Source organism: Schistocerca serialis, chromosome 3 (genome assembly GCF_023864345.2).
Source record: "Schistocerca serialis cubense isolate TAMUIC-IGC-003099 chromosome 3, iqSchSeri2.2, whole genome shotgun sequence".
In the NCBI taxonomy this organism is placed as follows: Eukaryota; Metazoa; Arthropoda; class Insecta; order Orthoptera; family Acrididae; genus Schistocerca; species Schistocerca serialis.
The window spans coordinates 446,254,293-446,269,063 of record NC_064640.1 but is presented as its reverse complement, the minus strand read 5'-3'; the positions used below and the strand labels follow the sequence as shown (position 1 = coordinate 446,269,063).

The 14,771-nt window shown below is 40.3% G+C and overlaps 1 protein-coding gene across 1 annotated transcript in view; it reads right to left on the bottom strand.

The window, feature by feature from the left end:
- Positions 1-14,771, bottom strand: part of LOC126471634 (signal recognition particle 54 kDa protein) — a 55,155-nt gene that overhangs the window by 25,828 nt on the left and 14,556 nt on the right. The window contains exon 2 of the mRNA XM_050099869.1: positions 555-731. Within this exon, the coding sequence (XP_049955826.1) occupies positions 555-731 (177 nt within the window). The remainder of the gene's footprint in view (positions 1-554; positions 732-14,771) is intronic.

The window sequence follows — 14,771 nt, the reverse complement described above, 5'->3', positions numbered from 1 at the left end:
TCAAATTACAATGAAAATCTGAACTTAGATTTAAAAAGTGCTGTTGAATATGGAAACAGAGAACAAGATTTTGTATGTGATTTATTCTGAAAACTGCACTTTTTAAAAATGAACACTACAAAAAATTTTGACATATGGCAATGGTGGCTACTTCAACAAATTTCACTGATGAAATCTCTTCTGGTATCAGCTGACTAACAGATTTTTAAAATACTGGGTATTTCAATGCAAATTCATCTGCTTAAGTCACCACACAGAAAGAGTACTTTGATTTTACAATCCACTTTTTTCTGCAAGGAAACTAAATAATATTGAACATAATTACTATAAATAAATAAAATATAATGTTCTGTCACAAAATGATAATAGTTTACTTCTTTAACTTGACTGGGACTCTTAAGTTAATGAAACATTTAATTTTATGTCACCATGTGAACATTATGAAAGATTTCTTACATAACAATAGCCTGCATGGTAAATTATGTGATTATCCTTGTTAAGTACCATTCTCACTCTCTGTGTGAGGCAGTAATGCACTGGGATTTAAAACCAACCTTAACGAGCTCCTTGAAGACAGCACTCTGTATCATTCTCCTCTTATTTAAACCACCTGCCATTTCATCAAAATCTATAACCGAGCGTACATTCTCACGAAGTTTCTTTACCAATCTTATATTCACATCAGCTTCTAGGAGAGCAGCACATATCTCTTTTAGCATAGCATTGAGGACCTGAAACAATAAGCAATGAAAGCACATCATTTCTGCACAATCTTGGTAATATTAACAACTTACTAAGCTATTCTGCTGACTGACATTCCATGAGTAGTTACTGTTTTTTCCTTTTCATACTTGGTAACTGTCCAAAGTACTTTTGGTACTGAACACTTGGCAATTACAAAAAATGGTTCAAATGGCTCTAAGAACTATGTGACTTAACATCTGAGGTCATCAGTCCCCTAGATTTAGAATGACTTAAACCTAACTAACCTAAGGATGTCACAAACATCTATGCCCGAGGCAGAATTGAAACCTGCGACCATAGCAGCAGCGCAGTTCCGGACTGAAGCACTTAGAACTGCTTGGCCACAGCTGCCGGCACATGCCAATTACATACAATATTTTACCCTGGTGGTAACTGACAGAGCTTTAAACTTGAAGTATTAAAAGTGAAAAAGCATCTTGATCTTGCAACAACATTTCCATTTAAATCCATTCTTTCACTTGAGTTACTAATCCAGTTGCCAAGATATTACAACTGTTCACCATTATTGGCACTTGTGCAGTTATCCATTTCTAAGGCTTTAACTGAGTTTATTTTTATGAAAGTGTTAGGTATTTGATTTTATCTTGGTTAGTCACTAACTCAATCTTTCATGCATGTTTGAACTGTGAATTACATTATTTTACAAAATATATACCCTTCTTTCTTAGCAGTACTATGTTACCTGCATATATGAGACATTTATATGCCATGCAATCCAGTTGGAGAACCACAACCAACCACTGTCTCCACATCTCATAACCCTACTTCATTACAGAATTTACAGTGTTGATCCTCAAAATTTGATTACAACTCGTAAGCTCTTTGCGTCCAACTGAGTCGTCTTAGCAAACTTTATTGGCCAGTTAAAGACATTCATGTCTCTATACAAACAACAACCATATGTTGCCATGCCCAACCGCCCCCCCTAAAAATCATTGAAAAAGAAATGCACAGTTTTGTTATACACCCAATGTTGCTGAAGGTACAATTTTGTTGTCAGCAGTGGAATGTATGGTTTCAAGAAGATAAAGCAGAGATTGAGGGGCAAATGGGGAAGGAGGTTTGTAAGTTATGCTAAGAAATTGGTCCTTCTAGTTTTTGCTGTCAACCCTTTACTTTTCTAAATAGGTTTCATTTCCACAAGCCAACTCCAAATTTCACATATCATACTTGTGAAGCCTATGGATTAAAGAGTGCATGTATATTCCAACTTCCTTCTAATACCTGCTGGTGTCTGATCATTTTCAGGCAGCTAAATTTTAAAAAAAATTCATGTTGCCATTCATCATACATTTGGTGATGTTCCTGCCTCAAATATCAGTTTTGGCCATTGTCATACTGAAAGTATCTTGTGGATTTAAACAGTTAATTAGTTCGTAAAAATATTCCCTCCAGTTAGCTGTTGTTCAGCATTTACTAATTTGTTTTTCCCCTCTCAAGAGCACTTTCTCACACATTTAAGATTTTGGACAGCTACTCCCTTGTCTCCATTCTTTGAATTAAATGCTTTTATGTTCTCACACAGTAATACATTGGTTGGTTTATTGTGTCTCTTTATTTTAGACACTACACTGTACATCACAGTACTTGAACTTTTAATACTTATTTGGCAGATGTAATTCTCATTATCCGCCTTAACTCTACAGCATCCAAGTGGTAAGAATTCTAAATATGCTGAAAGTCATCCATGCTAACCTCACTGGCAAAGCTCCCACTAACTGTTAAATGTTCATGTTGTATCGTAAGTTCTTGACTGTTGCAGAAGATGGCTACAGGATGCAACCTCTGTGGGAAAAATTCCTGTATCACACAGCCTCTGTTCAGCACTGAATAGTACTCACTGAAACCAGTCTGGAAGTGGCTGATGAGTTACACAGGTTCAAGAATACAACTTAGGTGACAGTTCATCACATGTTCCAAAATCTTTCATATGTAGCAGGTAACAACAGAATCATTACAATACTAGAGGATATAGAAACCTTTTCCCACTTTAGTAGAGATATTTTACTGACTTCCTGTCACAAGCTGAAGTAATTTCTTTCAGGCCAAATAAAATTAAAAAGTCCAAGACGGATACCTGCAGATTTTATAGGTTGATTTTGCAATACATCATTCTAGTTTCTAGGCCTGGCACTGTAACATTAGCCAATGTTAGAAGGCATTTCACATTCCTTATAGATAAGTGACAGCTGTATTATTTCTGGTTGGTTTTCCTCATTTTGCCACAGCAACAACCAATGTTTATTTACCTTTACCAGAGATCCCACAGACTACAATACAGTGGTAGCTGGTGTGGAACAAATGATTGATGTTATTAACTTCTATCATGATCTCCAGCTTTGTATAGTTGCTGTACTTGATTTTGCTCTTGTTATTTGAAATACTGCAATGTCTTCCGTTGACAGTTTGCATCTGGACCTCTGCAGAGCAATCTGCTTGTCCCTAACGTCAGAAGGTAGTCTATCTTCAAATCTGATTCAATGATTTTTTGATGAATGGTTTAGTGACTTAGAGGATCACTCTGATACAGACAGCTGGACGAACAGCATCCATTTCACACTGAAATGTGTGTATCTTCATGACCTCCTTTGAAGCAGGCAAGTAAACATAAGGAAGTAGTCACTTGAATGCAAATGGTTACAATAACCTAAGAACAGTATCCACAAGAGCAAGTAAGAAAAAGGAAGAGGAGAGGCCCATGGCTGAGATCAACTCACAAGGGGAGGCCGCCAATTGTGAAATTCAGATTCGATTCATACTGCGCATAATAAAAGCTCATGGCCAGAGGTGTAATGTGGCAAAGCACCAAGATGCACTTCTCAGCCGTTGTTGAGAAAATCGACAGTTAAAAGAAACCGTTGCAGTGAAATACTCTCTACGGTTAATAATTCTCTACAGCGTCGTGGCGCAGCGGTAAGCGTTCTGGTTCGTGATCCGAAGGTCGCCGGATCGAATCTCACGCTATGCAACCTTTTTTTTAGTATTTGTTTTTTATAATTCATATATATATATATATATATATATATATATATATATATATATATATATATAAAATTCGCGGCAATCAGTTGCAACAATTATGCATATAATAAGTTGTTGAAAGTCGTTTGTCGTGGAAAAACTGGCGACTTCGAACATCATTATGTTTTCCGCAAACAAAGTTGTATTTCACAAATGTTATTAATTGTCTTCATATTTCTCGACAACGGCTGAGAAGTGCATCTTGGTGCTTTGCCACATTACACCTCTGGCCATGAGCTTTTATTATGCGCAGTATGAATCGAATCTGAATTTCACAATTGGCGGCCTCCCCTTGTCAGTTGCAATGCTGAGGCGTGTCCCTTGCCCACTGCACAAAAGACGCATTTCCTTATGGAAGAAAGGAACAAGTTTTAACATACTGTTGACGATAGGCATAAGAGACAACAGCACAAGTTGGAAAGGATAAGGATGGGAAAGGAAATTCACCTTGGCCTTTTCAAAGGAACCATCCTAGCATATATACACAATATGATCAAAAGTATCAGACACTCCCAAAAACATACGTTTTTCATATCAGGTGCATTGTGCTGCCACCTACTGCCAGATACTCCATATCAGTGACCTCAATAGTCATTAGACATCATGAGAGAGCAGAATGGGGCACTCCGCGGAACTCATGGACTTCGAAGGTGGTCAGATGATTGGGTGTCACTCGTGTCATATGTCTGTACACGAGATTTCCACACTCCTAAACATCCCTAAGTCCACTGTTTCCAAAGCGATAGTCAAGCAGAAACATGAAGGGATATGTGAAGCACAAAAGCATACAGGTCGACCTCGTCTGTTGACTGACAGAGACCACCGACAGTTGAAGAGGATCGTAATGTGTAATAGGCAGACATCTATTCAGACCATCACACTGGAATTCCGAACTGCATCAGGATCCACTGCAAATACTATTATATTTAGGCGGCAGGTGAGAAAACTTGGTTTTCATGATCGAGCAGCTGCTCATAAGCCACACATCGTGCTGGTAAATGCCAAACGTTGCCTTGCTTGGTGTAAGGAGCATAAACTTTGGATGATTGAACAGTGAAAAAACATTGTGCGGATTGACGAATCACGGTACACAATGTGGCAACTCAATGGCATGATGTGAGTATGGCAAATGCCCGGTGAATGTCATCTGCCAGCAAGTGTAGTGCCAACAGTAAAATTCGGAGGTAGTGGTGTTACGGTATAGTCATGTTTTTCATGGAGGGGGCTTGCACCCCTTGTTGTTTTGCACAGCAAGAGCACAGCACAGGCCTACATTGATGTTTTAAGCACCTTCTTGCTTCCCACTGTTGAAGAGCAATTCGGGGATGGCGGCTGCACCTTTCAACATGATCGAGCACCTGTTCATAATGCACGGCCTGTGGCAGAGTGGTACACAATAGTAACATCCCTGTTCTGGTACCGCGCGCCGCAGAATTTGGATCCGTGCCAGACGTCATGGACGTCGAAGACCCATAGAGGCCGCTGCACCATAAGCTGTGGCGGCGTGCGCCTCCTGGCCTGCTTTTAGTGTGGGGGCGCCACCAGTGGAACACGTGGTCCCAGCGGCCAATAGCGGCACCCCCGAGAGCGTACTTAAGCACCGGCCACTCGCACATCAAGTCAGTCTTATCTCGCTTACGTCGGTTTGCACCTCGCTTGCGCTAGACTGCTTTCTTCCTGGTTCGTGTACGAGTTTGTTTCCTTGTGACTCTGTTGTTCGGTCTTGTCATATTCGTTCTCTCCTACGTTGGTTGTGTCCGTTCTTTTCCGTTGTCAGTCTTATCTCGCTTACGTCGGTTTGCACCTCGCTTGCGCTAGACTGCTTTCTTCCTGGTTCGTGTATGAGTTTGTTTCCTTGTGACTCTGTTGTTCGGTCTTGTCATATTCATTCTCTCCTACGTTGGTTGTGTCCGTTCTTTTCCGTTGTGTAGTTGTTCGCGGGCCTCTCCGCGGGTCCCGCCGCGCCTTTCGCCAGTGCTACCCCGCGACCGTCCTGGTCGCAATTACAACACCTGTAATGGACTAGCCTGCACAGAGTCCTGACCTGAATCCTATAGAACATATTTGGGATGTTTTGGAACACTGACTTTGTGCCATGCCTCACTGACCGACATTGGTAACTCTCCTCAGTGCACCACTCCCTGAAGAATAGGCTGCCATTCCCCAAGAAACTTTCCAGCACCTGATTGAATATATGCCTGCAAGAATGGAAGCTGTCATCAAGGCTAAGTGTGGGTCAACACCATACTGAATTCCAGCATTACCGATGGAGGGCGCCACGAACTTTTAAGTTATTTTCAGCCAGGTGTCTGGATACTTTTGATCACATAGTATACATCTACAGGGATTCTCTGTGAATCATACTTAAGTGCCTGGAAGAGCATTCATCGAACCATCTTCAAAATAATTCTAAGTATTCCACTCTCAAACAGTGCACAGAAAAAATAAACACCTATATCTTTCTGTCTGATTGTTGATTTCCCTTATTTTATTATTATGATCATTTCTCCCTATGTATGTCAGCATCAACAAAATATTTTCACATTCAGAGGAGAAAGTTGGTGATTGAAATTTTGTGAGAAGATTCCTCTGCAAAGAGAAAAACTTTTGTTTTAATGATGTCCACCCCAAATCCTGTACCATGTCCATGACACTCTCTCCCCTATTTCTCGTAACACAAAATATGCTGTCCTCCTTTGAACTTTCCCAATGTACTTGGTCAACTGAAGGCTGAAAAAATGGTTTTTTTCTGTACATTTCACAGTTGCTGACGGGCTGCAATATGTTAAAGATTCGTACTCGGTCAACCCTATCTGGCGAAGATCCCACACCATGAAGCAGTACTCCAAAAGATGACGGGCAAGTGTAGGGTAGGCAGTCTCTTTAGTAGATCTGTTGATCTTCTAGATGTTCTGCCAGTAAAACCTAGTCTTTGGTTCACCTTCCCTCACAACAATTTCTATGTGTACTTTCCAATTTAAGTAGTTCATAATTGTAATTCCGAGTTATTTACTTGAATTTACAGCCTTCATATATGATTGATTTATCATGTAACCAAAGTTTAACAGCTTCCTTTCAAGCACTCTTGTGGATCACATCACACTTTTCATTATGTAGTGTCAATTGCCAATTTTTGCATCATACAGATATGTTTTCTAAATAATTTTGCAATTTGTTTTGATCCTCTGATAACTTTATTAGATGGTAAATGACAGTCCATCTGCAAACAACCTAAGACTGCTGCTCAGATTGTCTCCTAAGTCATTTATATAAGTAAGGAACAGCAGAGAATCTACAACACTATGCTGGGGAACACCAGAAATCATTCTGTTTTACTTGATGACTTTCTGTCAATTACTATGAATTGTGACCTCTCTGACAGGAAATCATGAATCCAGTCACGTAACTGAGACAATATTCCATAAGCATGCAATCTGATTACAAGCTGCATGTGAGGGATGGTGTCAAAAGCCTTCCAGAAATCTAGAAATACAGAATCAATTTGATATCCCTTGTCGATAGCACTCAACACTTCGTGTGAGTAAAGAGCTAGTTGTGTTTCACAAGAACAATGTTTTCTAAATCTGTGTTGACTGTGTGTCAACATACCATTCTCTTTGAGGTAATACATAATATTTGAATGCAATATATGTTCCAAAATCCTGCTGCATATCGACATTAATGATATGGGCCTGTATGTTAGTGGATTAACCATTGACTTTCTTGAATACTGGTGTGACCTGCGCAACTTTCATGTTTTTGGGTACGGATCTTTCGTTGAGCGAGCGGCTGTATCTGATTCTTAGAAGTATGGAACTGTTGTATCAGCATTCTCTGAGAGGAACATTATTGCTATACTGTCTGGACCAGAAGACTTGCTTCTATTAAGTTATTTACGTTGCTTCACTACTCCAAGGACATCTACTTCTAAGTTATTCATGTTGGAAGCTGTTCTTGATTTGAATTCCAGAATAGTTACTTCATCTTTGATGAAGGAACTTCAGAAAGCTGTGTTTAGTAACTCTTGTTTAGGAGCACTGTCATCGATAGCATTTCCATTGCTGTCATGCAGAGAAGGCATTGACTGTCTCTTGGCACTAGCATACTTTACATGCGAGCAGAATTTGTCCGACTTTTCTGCCACGTTTTGAGACAAGGTTTCATTGTAGAAACTACTATAAGCACCTCACATTGAAGTCCATGCTACATTTTGAGATTATATAAAAGATGGCCAATCTTGGTTGTTTAAATTTGGCATGCTTTTTTGGTTGTTTTTTCAACTGTGTTCTGACCTGTTTTGTGTACCATGGGGATCAGCTCTGTCATTTGTTAATATATTTGGTATAAATTTCTCAATTGTTGTCAATACCGTTTCTTTGAATTCAAGCCAATTTGATCCACATTTACATGGTTAATATGGAAGGAGTGGAGATTCTCTCTCAGGAAGTTGTCAAGTGGATTTTTACCTCCTTTTTTGAATAGATATATTTTTTGTTTATTTTTGGAGGATTTGGGTGTTATGGTATTCAGTATCACTACAACAACCCTGTGTTCACTAATCCCTGTATACATTTTGATGCTCATTATTAGCTCAGGATTATTTGTTGCTACGAGGTAAAGTGTGTTTTATCACCTGAGTTGGGAGCTCGGTAAAAGGATCCAATTATTATTTTATTCCAGTTGCCAAGAATGACCTCTAACCCAACTAAATCACACGAGTCAAGTGTGTTTAGCCTACTGTTTTTTATCATCATTAGGTCCTTTGCAAAAATTTTGGCTGAACTTATCTCCAGCTTTAGCCAACTGTCAGTGCCTATAACGATGCTTTCCATTAGTGCTTGGAGCTCTGGTGCTCTCCCAACACAGCTACGACAATTTACTGCTGTTATACCAACTGATCCTAGATAAATGTTATTCCTGGGTTCAAACTGCACCCTTTGAGACTGAAGCCTTTTTTTTGTTTCCCCAAGACCCTCTAACCTAAAACACTGCCGAGTCCATGCCACACAGTCCCCGCTACACATGTAGTTGCCTCCTGCATGTAATGGACTCCTGCCCTATTTAGTGGAACCCAAAACCCCACCACCCTATGGTGCAAGTTGAGGAATCTGCAACCTACATGGTCGCACAGTTGCCAGAGCCTCTGATTCAGATCTTACATTCTGTTCTGTACCAGAGGTCCGCAGTCGGCCCTGTTGACTACACTGCAAATGGGGAGCTCTGCTTTCATCTTGCAAACAAGACTGGCAACCCTTACCACTTCTGATAGCTGCTCAAAAAGCAGGGAGAATCTCTTCCAATCCAAAGTGACACACATCATTGGTACCAAAGTGAGCCACCATCTGCAGTTGGCTGCACCCCGTGTTCTTCATCCGGAACACTCTTTCCATATCTGGAATGACTCCACGGGTGGTGTATGCACATGGAGTGCACACTGGCTTTCTACCCCTCCTTAGCAGCCATATCCCTAAGGGGCTCCATAACATATCTAACACTGGAGCTCACAGCTACCAATAATCCCACCGTCTGTGACTGCCCGGGTCTTGCAGGCTGAGAAGTTTCCTCTGAAACAGGAGAAGTGACTGCATCTAGCCACAGATAGCATCTGGAGCCTGTTGGTCAGACTGACTGGGGAGGCCTTAGGTTCGATCCCCTGGGAAGTCTTTCACTGCTTGCCACGCCTCTAGGCAACCTCCCACTCAACCACGGGCGAGGAGTCAACCTCAATGCAAGCAGTAACTGGGTTGGCCACTGGTGCAGACCAATCGTTGGACTCTTGGGTCATGCTGGATGTCTGTTGGATCCCCACTGCCATCCTACAACAGCAATGCCCATCTACTGCAGCCTCAAGCTGTGCAACCAAAGGCAACACACAGCCTGGAGCTGAGAGCAAAGTGTTACTGACGGGGCTCACATCTGCACACAGCAATCACAGTCCCTATCCATACTAAAGACCATGGAAAACTACACTACATGGACAAACAAAGAACTACCAACATGCAGTGTGGAACTCTACTGTACATACTGCCAAAAACGAAAGGACTGTGTTTAATAAATTAGATTAACATGTAGAGATTAAAAAACCAAATTACCAAAGTGCACAGGTGAGACTAAATAATTTGCTCCTGGTTAGGAACTTACAAAATGTCACAAAATCGATTTACTTTCTGATACAAACAAAAATATGAGAATTGTGTCTAGTAAACATTACCTACCTACCTACACAAACTCAGTTTGCTAACTACTTTGCAACCTTCACCCATAACAAATTTCTTTAGTTTGGATGAGGTCCTCTATAATTTGACCACTTGAGATGTTCATAGAGCCCCATATCAAATTACGTACATTGAATTCTTTGAGGATGTTGATTGGGTTAGGGAATTGTCTACAACAGTCTCTACGAGCCTCTAGGTCTACAGTGGCATGTGGCAGGTACAAAGAACAAACAATTTTTTCAGCGGAAAATGTTTTAAACCTAATGTTTAAGAAATAATTAACACAGGAGAATCATACAAATATACTATCATTTGACAACTGCACAGACTCCCGTGTGGACGACATAGTAATAGAGCATCCATGTCATAGAGAAACAACTGAAAGAGTTGGAAACTTAAGTCTCCAGGTCTGGACAGAATCCCAATTCAGCTTTACAAAGAGTACTCTATGGCATTGGCTCCGTACTTATCTTGCACTTATCATGAATCTTTCGTCCAGTGCAAAGTCCCACGTAACTGGAAAAAAACATCAGTGACTCCTGTATATAAGAAGGATAAAAGAACGGATCCACAAGATTACAAACTAATATCCTTAACATTGGTTTGTTGCAGAATTTTTGAACATATTCCAAATTCGAAGAAAATAGATTTCCTGGAGACCAAAAAGATTCTGTCCATGAATCAGTACCATTTTAGAAAGCATTTCTTGTACGAAACTCAGCTTGCCCTTCTCTCACATGATGTAGAGTGAACTATGGATGAAGGACAACAGGCAGATTCCATATTTCTAGATTTCTAAAAAGCATCTGACATGATGCCCCACAGTAGACTGTTAACGAAGGTACGAGCATATGGAATAGGTTCCCACCTATGTGAGTGGCTCAGAGACTTCTTAAGTAATGGATTGATCTTGATGGTGAGTGTTCATCATCAGTGACATGGGTATCGTCAGGAAAGTCCCAGGGAAGTGTGATAGCACCACTGTTATTTTCTATTTATATAAATTATCTGGTGGACAGTGTGAGCAGCAATCTGAAGTTGTTTGTTGATGATGCTGTGATGTAAGGGAAGGTACTGTCATTGAGTGGCTGTAGGAGGAGACAAGATGACTTAGACAAAATTTCTAATTGCTGTGATGAATGGCAGTTAACTCTAAATGTAGAAAAATGTATTTTAATGCAGATGAGTGGGAAGAACAAATCCGTAAACTGTTCGAATACAGCATTAGTAGTGTCGTGCTTCACACACGTCACATCGTTTAAGTATCTGAGTGTAACAATGCAAAGGAATATAAAATGAAACGAGCACGTGAGGATTGTGGCAGAGAAGGTGGATGGTCGACTTCGATTTATTTGGAGAATTTTGGGAAAGTGTAGTTTATCTGTAAAGGAGAAGGTTCAAACAACACCCAAGCATTACAGAGATATTTTGGGAACTCAAAAGGAACCCCTGAGGAAAGGCATGATCTATTCAAGGAACACTATTGAGAAAATTTAAAGACATGGAATTTGAAGCTAACTGCAGACTGATTCTACTGCCACCAACAAACATTTAGCGTACGGACCATGAAGATACGATATGAGAAATTAGGGCTCATATGCAGGCATACAGACAGTTGTTTTTCCCTCACCCTATTTGGGAGAGGTGTAGGAAAGGAAATGACTAGTAGTGGTACAGGGTACACTCCGCCATGCACCATACTGTGGCTTCCAGAGTATGTGTGTAGGTGCAGATTCTGTTGAAAATAGTAAGAAACAAGTAAGCTGGATCAGTAAGGAGTAGTAAACATTTGAAAACACAGCCAACTGTAGACAGACATTTGGCTCTGTCTTCAACAAGTTCGTGCCTTTTATGTAGATTGTAGTTCTTCAGCACAGGTATGTCAATGTCTTTAAAATGTATCTCCTGTAGGACACAAGCATGTGCAAGAAGCTTCAATTCTTCCACAAGAAGCTTGGATACCTTCATATTCCACTGAATTATAGAGGTATTTCAGTGGCTAGTTTGATCTTATCTTTCTACCCGAGTGATGATGAAGACGAAAGGAGATGCCATAGGACATTATTATTCTTGATCTGTGTGTCGAGCGCTATTTCACAGCCATCTCCACCTCGTGTATGAGATTTAACTTTTGACATTTTAAGGATTTGTCATCTTAATGCAAGTTTTTCATTCCCTGCTCTCTTTTCTTTTCTTGGAGAATGTGGTGTAGTTAACAATGGATATTCATTATTTGCATTTTATAAAGGCTCTTCGCGAAACTGTATATTTTTATACTTGGAACTGCCTTTTCATTCACTGGTGGCATCTGCTTTAATCATGTTGGAAGTGGATATTACTTTGGAAGTGCACAGGGTACACAATGCAGTACCATCATGTGTCCTTGTGACTCCATGCAACTTTATATTTTTCTTGGAGGCTCAGGCAAATGACATACAAAAGACTAGGGTGGTATTCACTTTCTTGGTTCACAATAAAATATATGATTTCTTCAGCAATCATAATACAGCTTCACGTCAAATGCTTACCAGATCTGGTACACATTTTTTGCATCTTGCTTTGTCTCGACATGTAACAATATAATCTCCAAACTCTTGAGAATTATAGTTACGCATGGGAATTGGAATACAGGACCTTACCTTTAAATACAAATTTAAAATAATGTCTGCGTGTAAAAGAAAAGAAGAAAACCAACTTCTTTGTGACACTCCATTTTCTCTCTTCCTGACGTTGAATATATTTGAAACACTTTCTGCTAGGCACTACTCCTTCATGTCTGATACTGGGATGTGCATCAGATGTTTGCATGTTACAATACCCTAGTACAAACTAAGAATGTTGAATACTTATTCTACATTTTTCTTTTTGGCGAAGCCAATGGCCCTTTCAGACATTACTGTTTCAAAAAATATAGTCTGAGACATTGCCATATCTTGCTACAATTAATAATAACTGCTTTGTAGAATAGTTTTTACTTGTTATCATAATTGGTTGTGTATTAGCACTAACCAATGTTCCTCATTCTCTGCTGAGGGTTTTTTTTACCCCCCCACCCCGCCCCCTACTTTACAGAGCCCTGTAGACTGAGTAAGCCTGATACAGCTGTGATGCAACAAATGACCTAGAGTTTGTCTGCTAACAACTGTTCTGACTTAAGAAATATCCACCTCATGGCACACAACTCACCTTGAGGTTGAAGTGATTCACACACCCCTCCCCCAACCCCCATTCCCCTCATTAGTTGTACCTTCTTCATGATATAGGCAGTTAAGCCAATACCCCTGCTCCCATAATGTTCAACATTCCTTTGCAGCACTTCTCACAACAATGCATGAGATCCCAAAGACCTCCTCATGGTACCTGACAGCAGTTAAATCTTGCTGATTCACCCATACAATTCCATGAAGAGGTGTTTGAGTGGTCAACCCTGCCCACACAATTCCGCCAAGAATCGCTCTCCAGACCACATCAGGACTCATCTGTCTAAACAACATCGACCCACCATTTGACCATCCAGGTGGCATGTTGACGTCTTCAATTTAGATGCTCCCTTCAGTGAAGAGACACCAGATGTAAACAGACAGCAGGTCTCCAACAATAAAGGCCACTCTGCTCCAATACAATATGTCCACGGCATGCTGCAAGGTCAGATGCCAGTTGCAGTGCAGTATTAAGGTGGTACTGTCATGCCCCTACAGACCAATAATGGTCCGCTCTTTCTGATGTCACATGATGTTGGCCCTGTCCTGGTCTCTGGGATACAGTTTTGGTCTCTCTAAACTGTTGCTTCATCCGAGAAACAACAGAATGACTCACATTAAGTTTGCGACTCTCCTGCTTTCACTCTTCGGATGGCCCTCCACAGCAGAGGGACTGTAGGAGTATTCTCTGTGCCATACTGCACTGTCTGTGACTTTGCACAGCAACTGTGGGTGGGACTACTCTGCAAACACTACCCCGCTTGATACGTGCCCTGACTGTCATTGCTGTCATGGTTGTCTGTTGATTGGAATGCCATCTTCCATGCAGAACACGGTTGTAATGACACCTGTTGACAATTTATATGATTATATTGAGAATTAAATGCAGGATGGGGAAATAGCAGTTTGTTGCTTTAATTCTGAACACCCGCCTAATACCAAAAACCACACACACTTCCATGGTCTCTTCTGTTTACACAGGCACTATGAGTTGCATAAACTCTAACAAAGTATATGTTTTAAAATACGAATAGCCATCTGAATAAGGGTTAAAACATTTTATGGAATGTGGCTGGATGATAAATTACAAAATAAATGGACAAGCTTATTACCTTGAGAACACGCTAAAATTTCCTACCCACCAAACTAGGAAGGAAGATATCTGACAAAACACAAAATATTAAAATGCATACAACATTTCTTTCATTTCTGCTAAAATAAAGAGTTCAAATTGTATGCTTGCATCCTACTGAGATGTGCATTTAGAAGCAGCATCTCAGTTAAGCAGCAGGATGGAGAAATTTCATAGAAGTTGGCTTCAATGGACTGTTAACATCAGCCAATTTTCTTCACACTCACACATGGTTCTGTGTTTTAACAATAAATGTGAGAGCATCTAAGGGGATGACACATTCTGACATTGTTTTATTAATGTAGACACTCTTAATGGTTCCATTTATTGCTCAATTTCCCAGAATTCCTGCATACTATAGTACCCAGCAGAATGAGATCTCCCAGCTCCAAAGGTAGACATGGGAGACGAGCTCAATTTTTTTAGAATAGAGGCAGG